Below are 21,361 nucleotides of genomic sequence, written 5' to 3' on the forward strand. Positions count from 1 at the left end.
CCAAGAGTCTTGTCTAGTGTTGCCCACGAGACGAGACTTTGGCCTGTCTCGTCTCGTGGAAATGCTGTCTCGTCTCGAAAATATTCGTTTGTCTCGGGACACATGATCAATCTCGTCTCGTCTCGAATTTTTAAAAGCCTGTCCCGTCTCGTCCCGTGGGCAACACTAGTCTTGTCCTTCTACATTTTATGTCACTTTTGTTATTGTTATGGAGAATTCAAATTAATAATTTGTCTTTAAATCTCAAGTTAGCAAGTCAGCCAAAATTATGTTTTTATACTAAATTTTAGATTAATTGAAGATTTGCAAAGAAACAGTAGACCTTTTCATGATCCTTCCACTCCAAAAACAAATGTTTTGTAAGAGTCACATCAAGTTTATGCTTGGAAATAGTGAAGTTCTAGGAACCACACACACATATATGTAAGCAACAACGATAGTAGGCTATTGTAATTTGGAGAGGATATGATTTGTGAGCGGAACAAGCATGGGAATTTAACGAAGTTCCTTTGCGAATTAATCATCAATTATGTGTGTGTGTGTACACGTATTTCCTATCTGCACAGTTGACTCACAAAGTACTACATGTGAGGTAAAACTATCGAAATGTAAAAAGAGGAAGCGCTACCACCCTCCTCGCCTTTTCTACATTTTATTCAAATCGAACACCAGGCAGGTATCGAGATATATATTTCGGAGGGGCGTCCTAACGTAATGTCTCAAAATAATAATATTAATAATGTTAAATTAAAATAAGTATAATTATATTAAATTAATTAATATATTTTTATTACATTAATAGATAAGAAGGCGATATAACAACAGTGATACAGTATAACATCACGTATTCATTATCTAGCTTACGTGTAGTTAAGGTCGGCAAAATTTGTAAATAAATAGAAACTGCCCTGGCAAGGAAATTAATGCCAAATAGATAAAGAATATAATATTTATTGAGTATGAAAAAATGATGTTAGATCCAGTTGACGAAAGTAAAATTCCTGGTAATATTTTGCATGTTATTATAAGTAGTAATAATTCTTGCATAAATCTTCTTTGGTACTGTCATTCAAAGTCGTATTGCTTTCCAATATTTTTGCGGAAATAAACAAATTGCGATTAGACAACAACCTTATTTTCATTACTTAATTGAAGTTATTTTATGATCTCATTATTTAATTTTTGTACTTGGTAAGTCTTTCGGGGGGAGGTTGGGACTCCTGGACCCCCCTGAATACGTCCTTCGCGGTAGGGATCGAGATAAAGTTACTGTGTCACTGGTTCCAATTCACGGTAAATATGCTCTGCTTCTCTACACTCAAACATACACAAACTCGTGACCTTCCTGCTTTCTTGGTTTCTTGCCTGGGAAAGAGGCAATAAATCAAGCTGTGACAGCTACGGGACCTTCTGACGAGGGGACGGAACCCAGCTGTGCAGAGGATTCAAACACCCGCGCGTCTAGCCCTCCCCGTCACCCTGGGGCAATTTTCAAACAGAGACATCTAGTGGCCAAGTGGCGAACTATTACGAATGAAATTCGGCTGAAGCGGCCGTATCTTTCGCTGTCGATAATACATGACATTTTTAAACAATCATTTTGGGCTGTGCAAGTGACTTTTGAAAGAGAAGCCCTCCCTAGCTTAGTCATAAAAGGATTGACCATTACGTTAGTATGCATCATAATGGCCATTTTCATTGGTGCTACCCACAAATCCTATAACCATTCTGTGCTTATTTACGTATTTCCTTATGGGAAATTGAAAAAAAATAATGGAATTTGTGCACATTTAACGAACTGAAATTGCATGAATGTGTCATGTACTCAAAGTTTCATAAACTAAGTTCACATCCACTGAGTGTTTTCCGGCAAATTTTTGTCCTAAAACGTTATATTCAACAAAATGCAAAAAAGCCCATGTTAAATTTTGGCGCTTTCCACGGCGACCTTCGCCAAACTCCACCTCCCTCTTAAGCAATTTCAATGAAACTGTCTGTACACATACATTATGGAATAGGATTACATATGTACATACGAATATTAGTAACAATCATTCCCAAAATTAACAAATAAAAGCGTTAAGACGTAATGTAACAATGAGATTAAATTTTGAATAGTACCTGACAATGTTACAAGGTTATGTTTGACCCATCGTGTCTCGCTGGGGAAACATTGGTGAGCTTGTTTTCATGCAAGATGGCGCGTCGCCACACTTTATACTTACCGTACGGGCCTGGTTGGCCAGAAGTCCAGACCTCACGCCTTTTCTGTGGGGCTGGGCAAAGGAGGAACAATTGGAGGCACGAATTCGGGATGTTATCACAAACGTCCCGAAGGAATTCCTATAGAAGACCGTGGATTCCATCCCCGGTCATTGGAGGTGGATGCCGCCGGTCCCTACATTGAATTCTGAGCTGGCACATACAGTGGCGCAACCACAGGGGGCATTACACCCCCCCCCCCCCAACCTTGGACGGAAATGAGTTCTAGGGGAGGGGGGGCAAACATTGACGGCCAAGTGTGCCTGCAGGGGGCAATTATCGCCCACGACTTCAAATTTTATGCAAATAAAAATACTTTTCATAAAATTTTTAGTCTTATCAAGTTTAGGACTGTACGGCGGGAGTCGGTTCTGGATCCGAACGATCTAAATGAAAATAAGTTGTAAAATTGATTGTTTTATTTGGGGTTTTAAGTCCACTTTACGCACAGAAAGGCTAATCGGAAGTGAACTTAACAGTTTAAAGTGGGATCCGAACCAGTGAGCCATGTGCCCCCACCGGCAACGATGTTAACACTACACCATCGGTGAGGCACAAAAGTTGTAAAAGAGAGAATGCATTGGCGTCCCGTGAAATTATTTGCACCCTATTAAATCAATATTGATTTCAAGCTATAAAAAAAAAAAAAAAAAAAAGATCCAAAAATTTTCTTCCTCGCTTCGCTCGCAACTGTTCTCTGTAATGCATTGTAAATTGCCAGATAGAGAAATAAGACTTGTCTTGATTGATGTTTGTTTAAAATACATGAACAATTGTTTTGGGAAAGGGAGCGTACACATTTGAGAGACAGTTTATGTAATTTTTGCTGTTGGTTTATTGTGAGATGGTTGAATTGGTTGTCTAATGTAATAATATGTGTTGTATATAATAATAATATGTACTCCCTCTGTCCCATAATTATTATCCGGTATGCAAAAAATGGTAACTTTTTATTTAGGTTCTTTTGGATACTTGATTGACCAATTTGTACTGATCCTTGAGTAATAACGTTGTATGACTCATTCCCGTGTTTCATTTTCTTCTTCTGTAGACACCAATGCCACAGTTTGAATATTGGGCAATTATTATGAGACAACAAACAAAGGTGTACCGGACAATAATTATGGGACAGAGGGAGTATTAAGGATACTTTCAATACGTACACAATTTAGTGTCCGCGGCGCTCGATGTTGCATAATGTGAAACACATATCGTGCATGAAAGTTATACATGTTAATGTAAAAAATAACTATATTTGGAATTCTTTATCAAACATTTTCTGTCTTTCAAATGTGTGCTTGTTTTCCATTGTGAAATTCAACGTGTTGAAAAAATAATTCAAATCGTTTAGCACCAACTTCAACGCCTTTTGCATAATTTACAAGGGTTATAACGTCTGTGATACTACTACTACTACTACTACTACTACTACTAATAATAATAATAATAATAATGGTTCCGGGTTCGAATTCCGGTTAGGGCATGGATGTTTGTGAGTGTGCATTCATCAATTTCATCTCATCCCCATCTTCGCAAACTAGCCAAAAGTGGCACAAGAAGCGAAGTAAAATAAAGCAAATCAATAATAACAATTATTCGTAGTATTATTATTATTAAAATATTATTATTATTATGAAAATATTATATTATTATGATTATTATTGGTACGTTTATCCTGGTATCCCCCCCAGACAAAAATTCGTGGTTGCGCCTCTGGGCACATGTAACCCTATTCCATAATGTATATGTACAGAAAATTTCATTGAGATTGCTTTAAATATTACAAAAACTACAGCAAATTTTCAATGCCTAGTTGCATGCAGACTTCAGATTGAGGAGAGGGAAGTTATCCCTCCTGCTTAGTACTGGGGCCATCGACCCCATATTTAGCTCTGCTGTCAGCTGGAATTGCTTTAGGGGTGTCAGAGGAGTTCCTATATTTCTCTCCCCTGATGGGCCCCTGCGGATGCATTAATACGAAGGGGGGGTTGGGTAAAGAGCAGCACTTGTTAGATTCAAGGAAACAAAGATTTATGCTGTTGTTGCACTGTAAGCATCGACAGCGTACGTCGGTATGTCGGATTCGTTGTACAGTGTAAAAATATCACCGTTATGTATGTGTGCTGTAATTCCTTAAGTTTCTCCGTAATGTAATTTTACGGCTAATAGACCGTATCTCAAGCCCTGGCGGTAATGTTATTTATTGTTCAGAAATTAATTCTAGAATATACTCTCCCACAAGGCCTCCAGCGTTAGCGTTCACGCCATTGGTGCGACTGATCCCGGGTTCGATTCCCGTTTGCAACCCCCGAAAATTTCGGTTCAGTAGCGTTTCGTCCGAGTTGCAGTTCGTAGAAAAATGCTACAGTTCGTCCGCGACGGTTTAATGAGTTGCGTTTCGTCCGAGCCTGACCTTTACTAAGCGGTGTTAGGATACCTCAGTTTACAACTTTTAAAAGTACATCGCATAGTCAGCGGAGCGTAGCGCAGGGAGTGCACACTGAGCCAAATCGTCGAGAGGAAGTGAAGTTGGATCCAGAAATTTTAGTCATGGCAGATGGTAACACTTTCTTTCTAGCTGACGACTGTGAAGGTGAGAAGTTATTAATATTTGCAAGTTCCAGAGGGAAAGAAATATTAAAACAACAAAAAAAATTCTTGGATGGAACATTTAAGAGTGTTAGCAAGCAGTTTGCTCAGTTGTACACAGTTCACGTAGATTTAGGAAGCACTATAGAAGAGACAAATGTTACGCCTGAAGTTTTGCGTTGCTTCCTGACAAGAAGGTAACCTACATTCGCCTATTTGAAGCTATCCTTAAAGTAGTACCGGAATGGGCTTTTAAACATTCTAAAAATAACTTAAAATATCCATGGATTATCCGTGCGGGTCCATGGTGTCCGTGGTTCACTTATGACCCCCTGTGCGAGGCTATACGGCAGGCCCACCTCTATTTTCATAGAGGTAGGTGCCAATTAACGGTGCTAACAATGGACCTTATCGCACTGTAAACCTAAGCAATGAACAATAGGTTTTAAAGCTTCATTAAACGCTATTAGGATGGTAGCCCTCGGACAAAACGCTACTCGGTCAGGTACCCGAAAGCTGCCTGTTCCTGGAATTCGGACGAAACGCAACGCCACGAAAATTTCGGTGTTTAACCAGCGTCATGAGGACAATTCGTCATGGAGTGCATCACACATAAATTTGCCGTTGCGTAGAAACGAATTTTCGTTTCGTCTCCCTCTCTCTTAGCATCACGTGTTCTACCCTGCTCGAAAACCTTCGCTATTGTTGCCATATTGTCATTCCATTCCTGGACACACTGGCGCAAACATCATTGAAAACAATTGAATAGCGCTCCAGCTCGCGGTTCCCACTGTCGGCAGGGACGGTAATGTGGCAATATAGCACGGCGTAGTGGTTGCTTCTTTTATGCAGTGCATGTTCATTGGCTAGCTAGTAACTAGTGTTGCCAACTGTAATAATGAAGCACTATTTCTGTCACGGAAGGGGAAAGGCAGGTAAAGTGGCGGTGAGTTTTGTTGGATTGAAAGCACCATATTTTTATTTTATACTAAGTATTTGACCGGTTTGACTTTGTGTGCGTGTATTGCGTGTGTGTATGTAAAAGTGTGTGTTTGCTAATGAACGTTAAATTCCATAATGCCTCCAGTTCTGTCGAAGTTGAAATCAAAAACCTTGCATAGCCAAGCTCGGGAAATTCTAAGCAACGTGCAGGAGGAAGCCAGTGAAGGTGTTAGCATCCCAATAACTTTAATAAATACTTACTTTTACATATTTAAGGAAAATATACTTAATTTTACATATTTCAACAGGTTTAATTCACAAATTGTTCATATTTCATAATTTTGGAATTATTCAAAATAAATAAATTATGTGGCTCCATCATTTCAACTCTGGCTCCGGCACGTGTTCTTGTAGAAATTGCATAGAGGAGGCTGTCATTTTTGCTGCTTAATGCGATACATATTGTTTTCTGTGTTAAAATTGCCATGCTTTGATGGGTGACCAAGTTCATAGCAGGGCCGGCGGAAGGGGAGGGCGAACCGTGCCATCGCCCAGAGCGGCAAAATTTGAAGAGAAGAAAGAAATAAGCCTATTGAAAACTGTGATCGAGCGAGATATTCTTTTGCGCTGAATAGTATTGAAATAGCATAAGAAGTCTCATTATTTATTTTATATTTTGATGTTTTAGTTACGTTGCTGCGTAATGACCGGGGAGGGGTCGAAATAGAGCGGCATCTGCCGCCACCTCCCAGGGAGGCAAAATGACTAGCGCCGGCCCTGGTTCATAACAAAAGAAAAAGCCGCGCAGCTTATCGTCTAGTGGCAGTATATGTACTTGTTATTGTTGTGGAAGCCGGCATCCTCTGTAAATGTACAACAAAGGCAACCGACTGTCGCCGATCTCAGAGAGGAAATAATAATACTGCTTGAGGAGGAGTGTTATGGTGCAATTGTAGCGGTTTAACACGTTGGCATGTTATTATCTGCCGTTGCAGTTCCGTACCAGTGTATACGGGTTTTGGGAGTGAAAAGTTAGAACGCCACCAGTGCATTAATGCAATGAAAAATAATATATATATATATATTTTTTAATTTTGTTTGAAATCACTCAAACAAGGAATCGTATGAAGAAGTCTTCTTTGCAGCATTTTTGGTAATTTTACTTATGTGTTAGTTCATATTTTGCGAATTTTTAGTCCATATGTATGTAGCTACATACAAAGCCACTTGTTAGTACATATTAATCCTAGTCCTGGTATAATGCATGACGTTTAAAACTCAACGTTAGATAGACCTGAATTCTCTAATTTTATTGTTGTACGTAACAGCTGTGCATCGGCGCACCGCAGCGATTTTTCTATCTGCTCCATTAGCAACACTGCTTCTTTAGTTGTTTCGCGCATCGCACGGCAGAAATATCTGCGCTGGACTCTACGAGAACAAGAGTGACTTCAAAAATGCTGTTTTCAGTTTCGTCTGAAGAGCTCTACTTGGAGTGAGGTCGACCATCTCCGCTTCTAATCGTTCGCAGTAAGGTAGAGTCACGTATCTCCAATGTAATCATACTCCTAAGAATACATTATTTCTCCCTCTTCTGTAAATTTGATAAACTGGAGTTACGTCCCTGTGGTTCTCACACGACGGATTGTGGAGTTACCTGGGGCCCGTCAAGTATCTGAGCGACGTTCGCTGAGCAAGATTTTCGCTCGTTGAGCAGACAGATCATTTACTTGACGCTGTTTGCTCATTGATCAAAATATCAGTGCCTTTGAATAATCTGTGGTCGAGTGGAAAAGATTTTGGTGTTTGAAAGCTGTTAATTATGGAAACAGAATAGTTGATGTGAACCAAACTGTCGAAATTTTCATTTTCACACTCTTGCACAACTTTCCAAAACTACGGTGTATATTTAGTATTTATTATTTGGAATAAACAACACTTACATTTTAATACAATTACAAAAACTTTAATATTACATCACCTTCTGTTACTTGAACTTCCTCTCTAATTACGCTATATCGCAAGCCGTTCAGTTCATCTTAAATATTTCCTCATTGGTCGTCCGCGGCTCGCCACCCCGCCAACCTCATACAGTTTTCCTCTTCTTCCCTTTGCCTCACGAGAACGAAACACAAAAACGCTATATTCTGTGGCTCAAACCTGTGGCGAACAAGGTTCAAGTTCGCTGAGCGATCAAGTGAGCAACGCTCGCGGAGCTACGCCTATTTGGCCGTCAAGTAGTTGAGCGATAACATGGCACGCTGGGCGCTCAGATACTTGACGCGCCCCTGAACAGAAGTAACAGTCTCCGGTCTCGAAAGCCAGAAAACAGCGGCGATGGGACTCCAGGCGCTGATCACGCGTCACCCAATGAAAAAGCCAGTCTGCAAAGCGCTGGCTTTTAGAGGGCTATTGCATCATGGAGTTTAGTTTTCCCTCTTCAACAAACAGCGACTGTACCAATGTTTGTTCGATAAAAATAAAATTCTCCCTTAAAAAATCCGATTACAAAATACCGAAAAAGGAATATCATAAATAACGGGTAGATTCAAGTAACAATTTTCTGGGTAATAAAATCCGAACGTGAACTTTTGCAGTTTATTCACTTCAGGGGTTTATGCATTTAGAGCCAATATAACCATAAATTGGCCCTTTCAGGGGCACGCCCAACTTCCACCACGCCTAAAACTAAATACTAAGAACTCTAAACCTGGCTCTCCTAACCAAACAATTCCGCGTAGGTCTAATAATTGCATATGTGGTTAGGTTAGGAGAGCCATGTTTAGAGCTCTAACATTTAGTTTTAGGCGTGGTGGAAGAGTGTGCCCCGCACCAGACCACTTTCGCTGCGGATCCCACTCACTGTACGTCCAGTCCCGATTAGCTTTTTCGTGCATAAAGTGGACTTAAAAACTAAAAAAAAATCACTTTCGTTAGATGTGGTTACCGAAACGAAAAGCGGCATATTAAATTGAATTAACTTCCATTGTAGACTTCATTACCATTTACACAAGCAACTTTTTTTTGTCCGTAATTTAATGTTTTTCACCAAAGTGGATAAAAACTTCATAAACACCCTGTATTACGTGCAGATTTATATCAGTGGTTCAGTTGCAAGTTTTACCAGCTAGCCTCTTAGAAAGGGCGGTGGAACTTCTCGTTGCAAGCTCAGGAACTGATTAATCGTTCAACCTGACGCCCTGTTCCTCGTTGCGCTTGGCCTGCGGTTCTTCTTCCATAGAACCCTCAGTATGCCAACCCTAGCATAATGATGCTAAACCTAGCACAATTTGAGGTTCGTTGTGTTTGCATAATGCGAAAATCTAGCATAATTCGCAAACCTGCTTCTCTGGGAGGAGAAATTCACTTCAAAAGACGATAATTTGAGAAATTAAAAATAAAATTGTATCCAGATTTTATTTCCGGTTCAATCACACCCTCTTCTCTTCATATTTTCTTTATTCTCCCCAGTTTACCTCGCGATGAACATTTCATGGCAAGAAATCGGTAGAGCCGGCCCCCGTAGCGGAATGGTTAGCACATCGCGCTAGGACGCTAGGGGTCCCACATTCGAATCCCGGTCTGGGCATGGCTGTTCGTGACTGTCCATTAATTAATTTCAGAATACCATCACTAGAGCTCGAATTTGTATGTAATTACATATTATATTCCTTTGTAGATATACAGGGTGTTTCATAAAGGACTGTACAACTTTATAATGATAAGTTATATAAATTTATTCACACAACTTACAGAGCTGGTTTTGGTGTCATTTTGTACCAAAATACTTCAAGTTTTTACCCTATAAGTCAGTAAGGTTCAATGTGACTTCCATTGCTAATTTGGCAGACATCCCATCTGAAGTCGATTTCTTGCCAAACCCGCTACAGCATGTCAGGCGTAACTTCCTCAACTGCATCGTAGATTCTTGCTTTGAGATCAGCGAGTGTAGCAGGTAGGGGTGATCTGAAAACTTTATTCTTGATAAATTCCCAGAAGTAAAAATCAAGAGGTGTTAGGTCTGGTGAACGAGGTGGCCATGCAATCGGTCCACCTCGACCTATCCACTGATTTGGAAAGCGGTTACTGAGGAAATCCTGGACGTCGTTGAGGTAGTGCGGCGGTGCGTCATCTTGCTGGAAGTGAATTTGCAAACTCTGCAATTTTGAAGGCAGCAATTTTGGTACAACTGTCGCTAGCACTAGCGGTGGTGTGATTCGGAACTAAGCTACTACGGAGTCAAAACTTGATGTATTTTGCTACAAAGTAACACCAAAACCAGATCTATGAGGCGTGTGAATAATTTTATATACAAGTACAAATTTGTAAAGTCCTTTATGAAACACCCTGTATAGTAAGGTGGAGTGAAAATATAGGGTATTTTTTTTTCAAAAAATGAAGATGCCTGTAGTGGGAAAAGCTGTGTTATTATACAGTTAATTAACCCTAACTATTTCAGAAAAAATAATTGATTTTTAGTGGTGCCCCAGGGTCACTGAAGATTTCATATTGAAAATCAGCATTTACTCACCGAAAATTATAACTTTTTATTTATTTTCCTGAACTGAAACACAGAATACCCTGTTTCCTAAGTACACAAGTGCAAAAAACAGATATTTGAATACAACCATAAAGTTGTGCTCCCGAAATACATAAAATAAACTACTCAAGTACCCATTAGTACCCAAAGTATGTACATTTACATATAGCCAATATCGTAATACTAATTGCTTTTACAACTTATATTCCTTCTTAGTGTGAAATGTTTTCATCAATGCTCTTGACTTGATAGTTGAAAAGATAAATCCATCTCTTTGCACTGGAATATATACCATCACCACAAAGGTCACAAGAGTTGTCAAATTATTCGAGGGTTTATCAGTCGATACATACAACCTTAGCAGTCTTGCAGCTGTTGTTAGCCACCTAGAATGGTTTAATGGGCCTGGTTTGCGATTCGCTAATTCATCACTGCAGTGTCCACTAATACACCAATTATAGAGATACCTCTGATCAGTACTTAAGTCTTCAAAGTCAACGTTCCCAACAATCTGACAAGAAGAAGGAACGTTTATTAGATCGAATTGCACAAGAGGTTGTTTTTCGCAAGTTTGTAGAGCTTTTCCTATTTCCCCAGAAAAATCTTTTGGACCAGTTGTGAATCCATCAATTTTCTGAAAGAGATGGCGCAGTGGGAGTTCATTTATATGCAGCAAACAAATAAGCCACTGGAGGGGTCTACCAAGTTCTTTTTTGAGTAAAACAATAACTCCTCCTTTGTTTCCTGTATTCACATTTGTACCATCACATCCAACTGCTAAAAGATCGTCCATACTTATTTCCTTCCTAGCACAGAAGCTCAAGATCTCATTTTTTATAGTGATACAGTGACGTGTCCTATATACTTGGAATTTGGCTCCTGGACTAAAGTCACATGCTCTTCTGTTACGACGCGACCATAATTCTTCACTCCTCTCTTCTCATTAATTCTTCTCTGGTTCTTCCTGCCATCAAAATACAATCCAGTCAGAGTATCCAAACTATCAGCAGCTGTTTTCCTGACTTTACATCTTTCCCTTCTAAGCTTGCTCCCATCTATCACTTTAGAAACATCTGCATCACTAATAACACCTACATCTTGAAGAACTACACTAGCAATTTTAGCTGCACTTCTGTCAGATATGCGATGTCTGTCACACTCTCTAGCAAAATTGTTAAGAGGCAACCGCATTTGAGTTTCGTTTGATTGATTGATTGATTTAGTCTATTTTACTTCGCGTTTTGTGCCTCTTGGCTAATTTGCGAAGATGGGGATGAGTGATGAAATGATGAAATTGATGAATGGACATTCACAAACAACCAAGCCCGACCGGGAATCGAACCCGGGAGAGTTTCGTTTGAGGTTAATGAGGAATTCGCTGAAGTGGAGGGCATTTCCGATTTGGTTTTAAGTACTTGGTGCGTACTGAAAGTCGTGATCAACTTTTTATTTCAGACGTAAATGTTCACGTAGAGCGATGCGCTGTATAAGACAGTTAGAACCATCTATTGTGACAAAATACACTTGAAAGTGGGCTGATCGGCGCAGTACGTATGCGCATTAGCGAGTAGCGAGTAATGGCTCCGTTTGACACGTCGTTTCGCCAGCGTGCAGTAATTGAATTTCTGTTGAAGGAAGGTGCATCGGCATCAGATATCCACTGCCGATTGCAGGAAGTGTATGGTGATCAGTGTATAGCTGCCAGTAGCATCAGGCGATGGATAAAACATTTTAGAGGTGGAAACACAGACATCAGTAATCTCCCTCGTACAGGCCGCCCGAGAACTGCCTCGAACAACAGGAACGTGGCTCGCGTCCAGGAAATCATCCAGGGGAACAGGCGTGTTTCGGTTAGGGAACTTTCACACATTGTTGGAGTAGGGCACAGTGCTATCCAGGAGATGATTGGTGTACTGGGTTACCGGAAAGTGTGTTGCAGATGGGTGCCAAGGGATTTGAATGCAGCACAAAAGCGAAACAGAAAAGATGTTTGCACGGAACTTTTGGCGCGGTACCGAGCAGAGGATGGAGGCGAGGGTTGCTTGAAGTGTTTGGTTACTGGAGACGAAACCATTTTCCACCTCTACGAGCCTGAGAGTAAACGTCAAAGCCTGGAGTGGCGACATCAAACATCACCAAGAAAGAAGAAACCGAGGACAATGTCATCAGCTGGCAAAGTAATGGGAACTGTCTTCTGGGATTCGGAGGGTGTTCTTCTCGTGGACTTTCTCACTCCAGGGGAAACAATCAATGCTGCTCACTACGTGCGCACTTTGAGAAAACTTCGTCTTGCTATTCGTGAAAAACGTCCTGGCAGGGATAGTGTTATCCTCCAACACGACAATGCCAAGCAGCACACAGCACAGCTAACGAGGGATGAAGTTGCCAGGTTTGGGTGGGAACTCCTTCGACATCCTCCCTACAGTCCAGATCTGGCTCCTTCTGACTTTCACTTGTTTTCTTTTCTGAAAGAACACATGCGGGAAAACAGATATGACACCAACAAGGAAGTGGAACTTGCCGTTGGGAGAATACTCAGACCTGCCCGAACGGAGTTCTACAACAGAGGAATTTTCAAACTTCCAGAACGTTGGCAAAAATGTGTCGATTTAGATGGTGATTATGTTGAAGACTAATAAAGGTATGTACTTTAACAGGCATATATTAGATTCTTTTTTGTACAGTTTACTTCCTTCTTGTAACATGTTGATCACGACTTTCAGTACGCACGATACTTTACTCGTGTCGCTGTCAGTATCTCAACCTTCTTCCTCCAGTTCACTTGATGGACTCGATTGAGGACTACTAGTAGCAGCATTGACACAACAGCTTGACAAATGTTTCTGAAGTCTAGCTTCTTCCATAGCTTTTCTTGCTTGCTTCTTCTGCAATTCTTTGGATTTTTTTAAATCAGTTTTTCCAATGAACATTTTTCTCGTTCTTTGATCCAAAAGAAATTCTGTTTCTTGAATAGGTACTTTCTTCTCTCTAGAAAAAACACAGGTTGAAACACTTGCAACACGATATATCAAATAATGTAGAGTTAGCATGTGTGCAATACAATGCAATTTTTTCTTATAGTTTTCTTCATTTTGTCTACGCTTAAAGGGCTTTAAGAGATTTTGATAGTGTTCGTGAAGTTTTTTCACTTTTGCAACGACTTGCTGATGTGACACTGATGGCAATGAAGCTTTCATCAAAATTCCTACCACTTGGTGAGAAACACTTTCACTAATTTCTGAAACATGAGGTTCCTGAGTTTTTCTCATTTTGCTTTTAAAGGCGGATATGAAGATATAATTTCATCACATCCAGAATTCTCCATGTATCTTTCAATACGCTAAAATAAGTGGAAATATGAAAACTTCGGAGGCCTTGGGGCACCAGAAGAAATTGACTTAGAGAGCTTATTTTTTTTTATTTGACTATCTGATACCAAAATGCAACTTTTCTGACTACAGGCATTTCGAAATTCAAGAAAAAAAAATTTCACTCCACCCTACTGTATAGCTTGAACAGGGGAATGTCAACGAATTATGTAACTGTTACATATTTTCACATATTTGCCAGGATATTACATATTTTACATATTTGCTAATTTACTTTACATAAGACAAGATATTTCGATATTTTTTTTTCTATCTTGATCCTTTTTCCTATATTTTCGATCTCTAAAACATGATGAAGAAAATTTGTAGCTGACGTGACGTCATATTTTCTAATCAATGAGATGCTTAGAGCTTACGGTCACCTGAAATTGACTGCCAAGTCGAAAGAGAGGTTGAAGAAGAAGAAGAAAAAAATGGGAACTGTTATTTATCGAAAGATGCTGGAGTCCCCCCCTTTCCCCTCTTCTGGTTACATATTTTCGTTTCACTTTCAGGTTTAGGCAAATCATCTAAAAACCTGGCATCGGTAGACAAGAAAACTCCTTTTCTGTACGTAGCGAGTTACACAATATGTTTGTTCCCTTGTACAGTCACGGACACTTCTGGATTGTAAGATTACCGTTGACTTTCAATAGAATCATTTTTTTTATTTATTTATTTGAAAAGTCCTGAATACAGAAAAATCCATTTTACATCAGGATATCAACCGGAAAAGAAATAAACAAAATAATAAGATGGACACATACACACACATATACATATATAACAAGAATAATAACAACTAGGGCAAAAATAATAATATTTACTCTTCAGCTGCTTTATGCACGCCGCTCTGTAAGTCTGCTTTGATAAATGGAAACCCGGAGCGTCATTTAATGAGTTGTAAATGGTTTGTAGCCTGTAGAGAAGTGATCTTTGTTCTAAAGATAGCCTTGAAGATTTAATGTAAAAGAAGTTGTTGCATTTACTGTTGGGACGTGGGATTCTGATATTAAGAAGTGGCAAGAGTTCGCTGGTGAAAAGTTGTCCATTAATGATTCTGAAGAGTAGTGTTAAATCTGAGAGTTGATGGCGAAGAGAAAGGTCATGAATTTGTAGAGTGGATAGAATTTCTTGTTTGGAGAAGTTTGCAAGGGCTGGGCATCTGTGTTTGACTATTCTGACGAAGAAACTTACTACTTTGTTTGTTTTCTTTAAATTGCTTTCACATGCCATTGACCAAATACAGGAGCCATATTCAAGAATAGGAACAACACACATTGTAAAGTAGGTTTTGAGGGCAGAAACGTGTGTTACGTCTGTAAATCTGTAAATTAGTCCAAGTGTTTTCATCGCTTTCGAAGTTATGTAGTCTATGTGATGGTTGAAAGTCAGTTTGCTATCAAAAATGACACCAAGATCCTTGTGCTGTCGTACGAACGGAATAACCTGGTTGCATAACTTGTAGGATGGCACTGTGTTATTGGATTTTAGGGTAAACCTCATGACAACAGATTTATCCGGATTTAATTTGAGATTCCAGTCTTGACACCAGCGTTCAATGTGTTTGAGATTGTCTTGGATATAGCATGTGTCCTGAAGTGAGGTAATGTTTGGGAATAATTTGCAGTCGTCAGCATACAATAATACTGAACATTCGGAAGAAATATATTCGTGAATGTCATCCATGAAGAGAGAGAAACACAGGGGCCCCAGAGAACTTCCTTGGGGCACACCGGAAACTACAGGGAGCCACGACGAAGAGCAACCAGATACGATAACCTTTTGCCTTCTATTGTGCAAGTAAGATGAAAGTAGTTTAAGAAGAACTCCGTGAATATTGAATCTATTTGATAATTTGTGGATGAGTTGCGTGTGAGAGATAGAGTCAAAGGCTTTGGAAAAGTCTAAGTATACGACATCCATGTCTTGCTTGGCATGCAGGCAGTTAACTGCTTTGGTAAGCAAGCAAGCAAGGTTTGTGTCACAGGAAGCATGAGGGAGAAAACCGTGTTGAGTGGGAGAGAGAAACGGAGAAACATGTGCAAGAATACGATTAGAAATGATTTTTTCAGCTAGCAGTGCAAGTGCAGGAAGTAAGGAAATCGGCCGATAGGAAGTGACATGAGTTTTGTTTCCGTGTTTGAGGATAGGGACTATATTTGCTTGCTTCCATGTACAAGGAAACACACCTTCGGAAAAGCATTTATTAAAGATTGTGCTTATTGGTTTGGATAAGATATGGGCTAAATGTTTCAGAAATATCGCAGGAATATCATTAGGAGTGGTAGCTTTGGAACTTGAAACAGATTTTAATAATTCTTGAACTTCATTGCAGTTAGTTGAGATTTGAAAGAGTGTGTAAGGAATAATGGACTTGACTTCCGGTAGTGTGGTAGCAGCGTTCTTTGTAAAGTTACTATGGAAGTACGAGTTAAAAAGCGATGATCGCTCATCCTTTGTAGCAGACTTACAATGTAGAAGTGTGCGTGTCTGTGCAAAACGTACAAAAGAGTAGCTATGTATTTTCATTCGATTGTTCTTTCTATAGACGCTGTTTTTTTTACAATTTGTTTCGAAAGTTACAAATACTCTCTTACATATTTACATATTCTACAATAATTTGCGATGTGAAAAGTAATTAATAGTTGACAAAAAATTGGTTTCTGAAATATGTACACGTTGCTGTGCTTTTCTGAGTTTATATAAATTTTATACAAATTTTAATTTGAACAACTTCTGTTGAATGTGTTCAAACATAGTAAATATCTAGCAGAATTCTTGAAATTGCTTGGATACTCGATTATTATTAATATTACATGTTCTTTGATACTACATATTTAGTTACATATCCTTTTCATAATATATATTTAGGTACATATTTTATCAATTATTGTTACATATTTATGTATATGTTTTGTACTTTGATATTACATAAGAATCACTCATCCCCATTTTCGCAAATTAACCAAGATTGTACAATTACTAAATCAATCAATCAATCAAGAAATCGATAGAACGTTGTGGGACGCAAAAAAAACAACAAATATTCCGCTTTGTAGTCGACGAATCATATCAAACTTTCTCTAGTTCAATGTTGAAGTCATTTCGGCCGAATAGAATTATAGTACTAAATTACTATTACTAAATGAGAGTAATAATTCATTATTATAATTATAGATCCTAGCACAATTTATTAACATTTAGCATAATTTCACAGATTAAACAGCACTTTTTCTTGTCTTGAGGTTGGTAACACTTTTTCGACTCCATTGTAGTGAACTCGATTGTACCGTGCGGCTGATGTGCAGACGGAGTTCGAACGGAATTAGAAACTCCTCATGTTTTTGTGCAGCAGGTACGCAATTCCAAATAGTGGAAAGCTTTGTGTGTTTAGACACATACACACGTACGAAATCGGTGTATTATACAACAATATTGTCCGAAGAAATAAAAGGTAACGATGTATGTGTTGTCACTAAAAAATCATGATTTCCGGTTTTGGAACAAAAAAACTACAGGGTGTCCCAAAAGTCTCCATACATAGGGAATTTCGCTTCAAAATAAAGTTTCACGTAATGCACTCAACGTGGCAGCCTTCCAGAGTTCGGAAAATTCCAGGCATTGAATTTTTATAGGTTGGTGCACTTGTCACGGCTCAATAATGTCTTGGCGTCTCGCCTGCAAAGAAAGTATGGACATTTTTGGGACACCCTGAAGGTTTAAACATCAAGTTTTTCCTCCATTTCTGATGCGGAAAATTGACATCAAAATTTGTTTTGAATCATGTTTTCTTTTCGATCCCAAGAAATCATTAACTTACTTAATTCTTCTTCCCCTTCGTGCTGTTAGGCGTCTGGGTCCTTCAGCCATCTGCTAAAACTCTTCCTATCTTGTCCCATTCTCTTAACTTCCATTAGGGTCTTTCCTCTTTTAGTAACCATCTCTGACAGGTATTGTTCCCATTCTATCCGAGGTCTTCCTATTCTTCTCCTTCCTTATGGTCTCTCTTCCATTACTTGTTTTGGTTTTCTTTCTTCTCCCATTCTCATGACATGGCCATACCAGCCCAGTGTTCTTCTCTCTATTATCAGTTGATTCTACTTGAAGCTGTTCCCTGATTCTATCTCGTCTGGTTTTTCCTACGACTCTTCTTAAGTCTGTTTATTTTTGTTTTAACTCAAAGAATCGTGATTTTTCAGTGACGAAATAATTTATTTTTAATTTTGAACTTAAAAGTTTTCAGTGATTGCTTTGTTTCATCAAAAATCAAAGTTTCTTCTTGTAACATATTGATTGCCTTTGCAGGAGGACTGGGACGTGAGCCACACGGTTTACGGCGCTCTGAAGCACTTCGAGGACCTGGTGGAGATGACGCGGCTGACGCTGGTGGGCCACGGGTCCCGAGAGCGGCTGTCGGACGCCCTGGACACCATCGTGGAGAGGACGCAGGACTTCACGGACTCCGCGTACACGAGCCACGAGCACCGAGAGAATATCCTCCTCCTCTGCGACCGCTCAAAGCTCGAGCTCAACCAGCTGCTCAGGGCGGGAGTCAACTTGGTGAGTGCTCTGGAGATTTTATTTGATGAAGTTCATAAGTAAGGCCCGGTTTAGTCGAAAGCATTCTCTTTAGCATTTTTCTAAACATTTATGCCATGCCCAAAATGCTACCGTGTAAAGTGAAATATCTTATGGCATTTCAGGTGCCATGGCATATTTTATGGCAAGAATAGAACCGGCTCTATTTCCGTGGCATTTTTCGTAGCATAACCAATCAGAAGCGATCTCTTGGTCACGAGTGCAGATCTAATGGCGGCCGCGTGAGATTAAACAATGTATCACTTCACATTTTTCAAAGCCGATAACTATTCAACCGAGAGGAATAACGTTTCGTATTAAATGGTTTTTAGGTACAAAGCAATGGCGCTGCTTAAATACATACTCTATAGCGTTTAATGTACATGTGTGGGGGGAAAAATTTAGTTGTTTCAATTGTAAACACCGTTCACTCACCATAGATGGTGTAACTCGACGTGCCTTTCGTGCTGTATATATTATACATTGTAATCGCAAAAGCATACCGAAATTTTACATGAAATGCTTCCGTGTAAAGAACTATCTCCTATAAGATTTTACGTAGCATTTATGCTACCAAAAATGTTAAAGGAAATGCTTTCGTCTAAAGCAGACCTAACATTCTGTACCTTTGTAAGCAATATATGAGTGTTCAGAAAACGGAAATGAAGGGGGGAAAGTATAAGTGGTACACTCCTGTTCAGATAAAGTGGCACATTCTTCAACTGTTGTGCACTATAAAGTGTGCCACTCTTTGTGAACAGGAACATTAAAACACTGTTTTCGTTCGATCAGTCTTTAGATACAAACGAATACTTTCGTTCGAACAATTTCCACTGTGTTCTAGGTGTAATGTAATCTGTGAATAAGCATTAGTGCAACTCTTTACATGTGCCGTCAGAAGATCCTATTAGCCATACCGCTGTTGGGTTTGGCATCCCGGCCTTGTCACTTGTGTCCTTTGTGAGTGCCCCTTCATCATTTCATCATCTTTCATCGTCAGCTTCACGATTAGCCAAAAGTGGAAGAAAAACGAAGTAGAATAAGCCCATGAATTTGGCATTCTGGGGATAAATGCACTCTAACTTGAGCAATTAATCAACCTCTCGGATTTCCTGTATTGGTAAATAAAGATTTCTAAAAATATATATATCATTGATGGTGTATTATGGATAGAACCCGGTATTAATGTCTCTCCCGTCCCGGGTTCGATACCCGGTGAAGGCACTTTGCACAGTGGTTCGGATCCAACTTTAAACTGTAAGTCCAGTCCCGATTAGCCTTTCTATGTATAAAATGGACTTAAGACAAGACTTATTAAAGTCTTTCCAAGTTTACATGTTAAATATAATTGAAGTTAGGGTTGACTTTTGAAACACACTGTATTTCCTCGCGGTCAGATCACCCTACGACCATAAACAAGCGTCTCCAAGAAGGCATTACAGTCCACTTTGAGAACTACTTGAGAAGGGATCATTTCCTTTATCATTTCTGCAGCCAGAAATGCTATGTAAATGCTTCAGATATTTATAGCAGTCATTACCTTAGACAGGAAGAAATTCGCGTTGAACTCTCCCTCGCTTTGTCTGTCTCCCCTCTTCTACCCTCCCTATCCGCTTTCCAATCATTCTAATTTAATCCCAACTGAGAAACGTATCTCAGTGTTCTAGTTCATATTTTAGCGAAAATTTTGTGAGGATTTTTTCATCAGCCGTTGCATCATGAACAATACATAAATTCGATGGAAAATATAGACGTCAGCTCTTTTTTTTCTACCCCCTCCTTTTCCAGCTATCGGGAGACCTGTCCTCCAAATATCTTTTTCCATTTCCGTCGACCCCTACATCGATTTCCATTTTATTATCCTCCTTATAAATCGCGACCCCCCCACATCCAGCCTCGTTCAGCGCACTATTTTCTCGCATGGAATGTTTGATAATGCAAATCAATACGCCATCTGCTCCAGGTCGGTATTTTCGGGCGGGATGACTTCTCTTACGAGAGGCGCCCCCTTCCCAAGTCTTCCCGAGCCAGCTCTGAACAGATTTTTTTTTTCGGGTGGGACTTCTTTTCGTGGATTTTTCCAAGTCCACGACTGCAAATGCGTCTGCAAACTGGATCCCGGAAAGGTCTTGCCGACCTCCATGACTGGGTGGTTAGCACAACGTGCTACGACGCTAGGCACAGGTTCGTATCCCGGCCTGAGCATAGGTGTTCTTTGTGAGTGTCGCGTCATCAATTTCATTCTGTCATCTTCGCGATTAGCCAAAAGTTAGTCTAGGACAATTGCGACCGCGGAAATTTGCGATCAAGACAAAAATGCGAACAATTACGATCACTTACCACTTTTAAAGTTAAAGGACGGACAATTGCGACCATGCCAACCAACCATGGACGGAATCACACTACTATTCCCCTGCACGTAGACTGTTCATGAAGCATTGCAATCTCCACTCTAAGCTCATATTACACCAAATGTTCACATTATGAAGACTATTGTTTTTCTATGCAGTTTATTCTGATGGAACCATGGGTGTATTTGACCTTCCCTTTGCGTACCATTTACGGCTGCAGTTATATTTTTTTACTTGAATACAAATGACTTTTTTTAAATTTTCTATTTCCCTTGTTTGTAAATCTGGCCTGTTTCACGTAATTGTGTACTATATCACGGATGTGTGCAAGAGAGAGGCAAGATCATTGTTATTTATTAATTTAATAGGATTTTTATTATTTAGCGTCGCTTTTCTACCACTTTTGGAAAATCGAGACTATGAGGATGAGTGATGATATGATAATTGATGAAGGGACATTCACACAGAACAATCATGCCCTGGCCGGGATTTCAACCGGGACCGTGTCGTATAGCGTTGTGCTAACCACTCCGCCTTGGAGGTGGGCTGTAATTCATTATTACCAATAGACAAAGAACCAACCCTTAAGAAAACAAAGAGAATCGATTTCGAAAGAGCGAAGGTGGTTTCAAGGGAGGTGGTACGGAGGGAGGGGAGAGAAGTTCAGCCCTTCAGATTGCAATTGCCCGGGAGAATTTTTATTTTAAACTGTTTTGCTTGGAATGTGG

General features: G+C 39.6%; 1 protein-coding gene across 3 annotated transcripts in view; it reads left to right on the forward strand.

The window, feature by feature from the left end:
* Positions 1 to 21,361, forward strand: part of alpha-Catr (alpha-catenin related) — a 717,773-nt gene that overhangs the window by 642,909 nt on the left and 53,503 nt on the right. For all 3 annotated transcript variants that reach the window (XM_083139397.1, XM_083139399.1, XM_083139398.1), the window contains exon 6: positions 18,010 to 18,264. In XM_083139397.1, the coding sequence (XP_082995523.1) occupies positions 18,010 to 18,264 (255 nt within the window). The remainder of the gene's footprint in view (positions 1 to 18,009; positions 18,265 to 21,361) is intronic.

Source organism: Lepisma saccharinum, chromosome 17 (assembly GCF_977018435.1).
Source record: "Lepisma saccharinum chromosome 17, izLepSacc3.1, whole genome shotgun sequence".
In the NCBI taxonomy this organism is placed as follows: Eukaryota; Metazoa; Arthropoda; class Insecta; order Zygentoma; family Lepismatidae; genus Lepisma; species Lepisma saccharinum.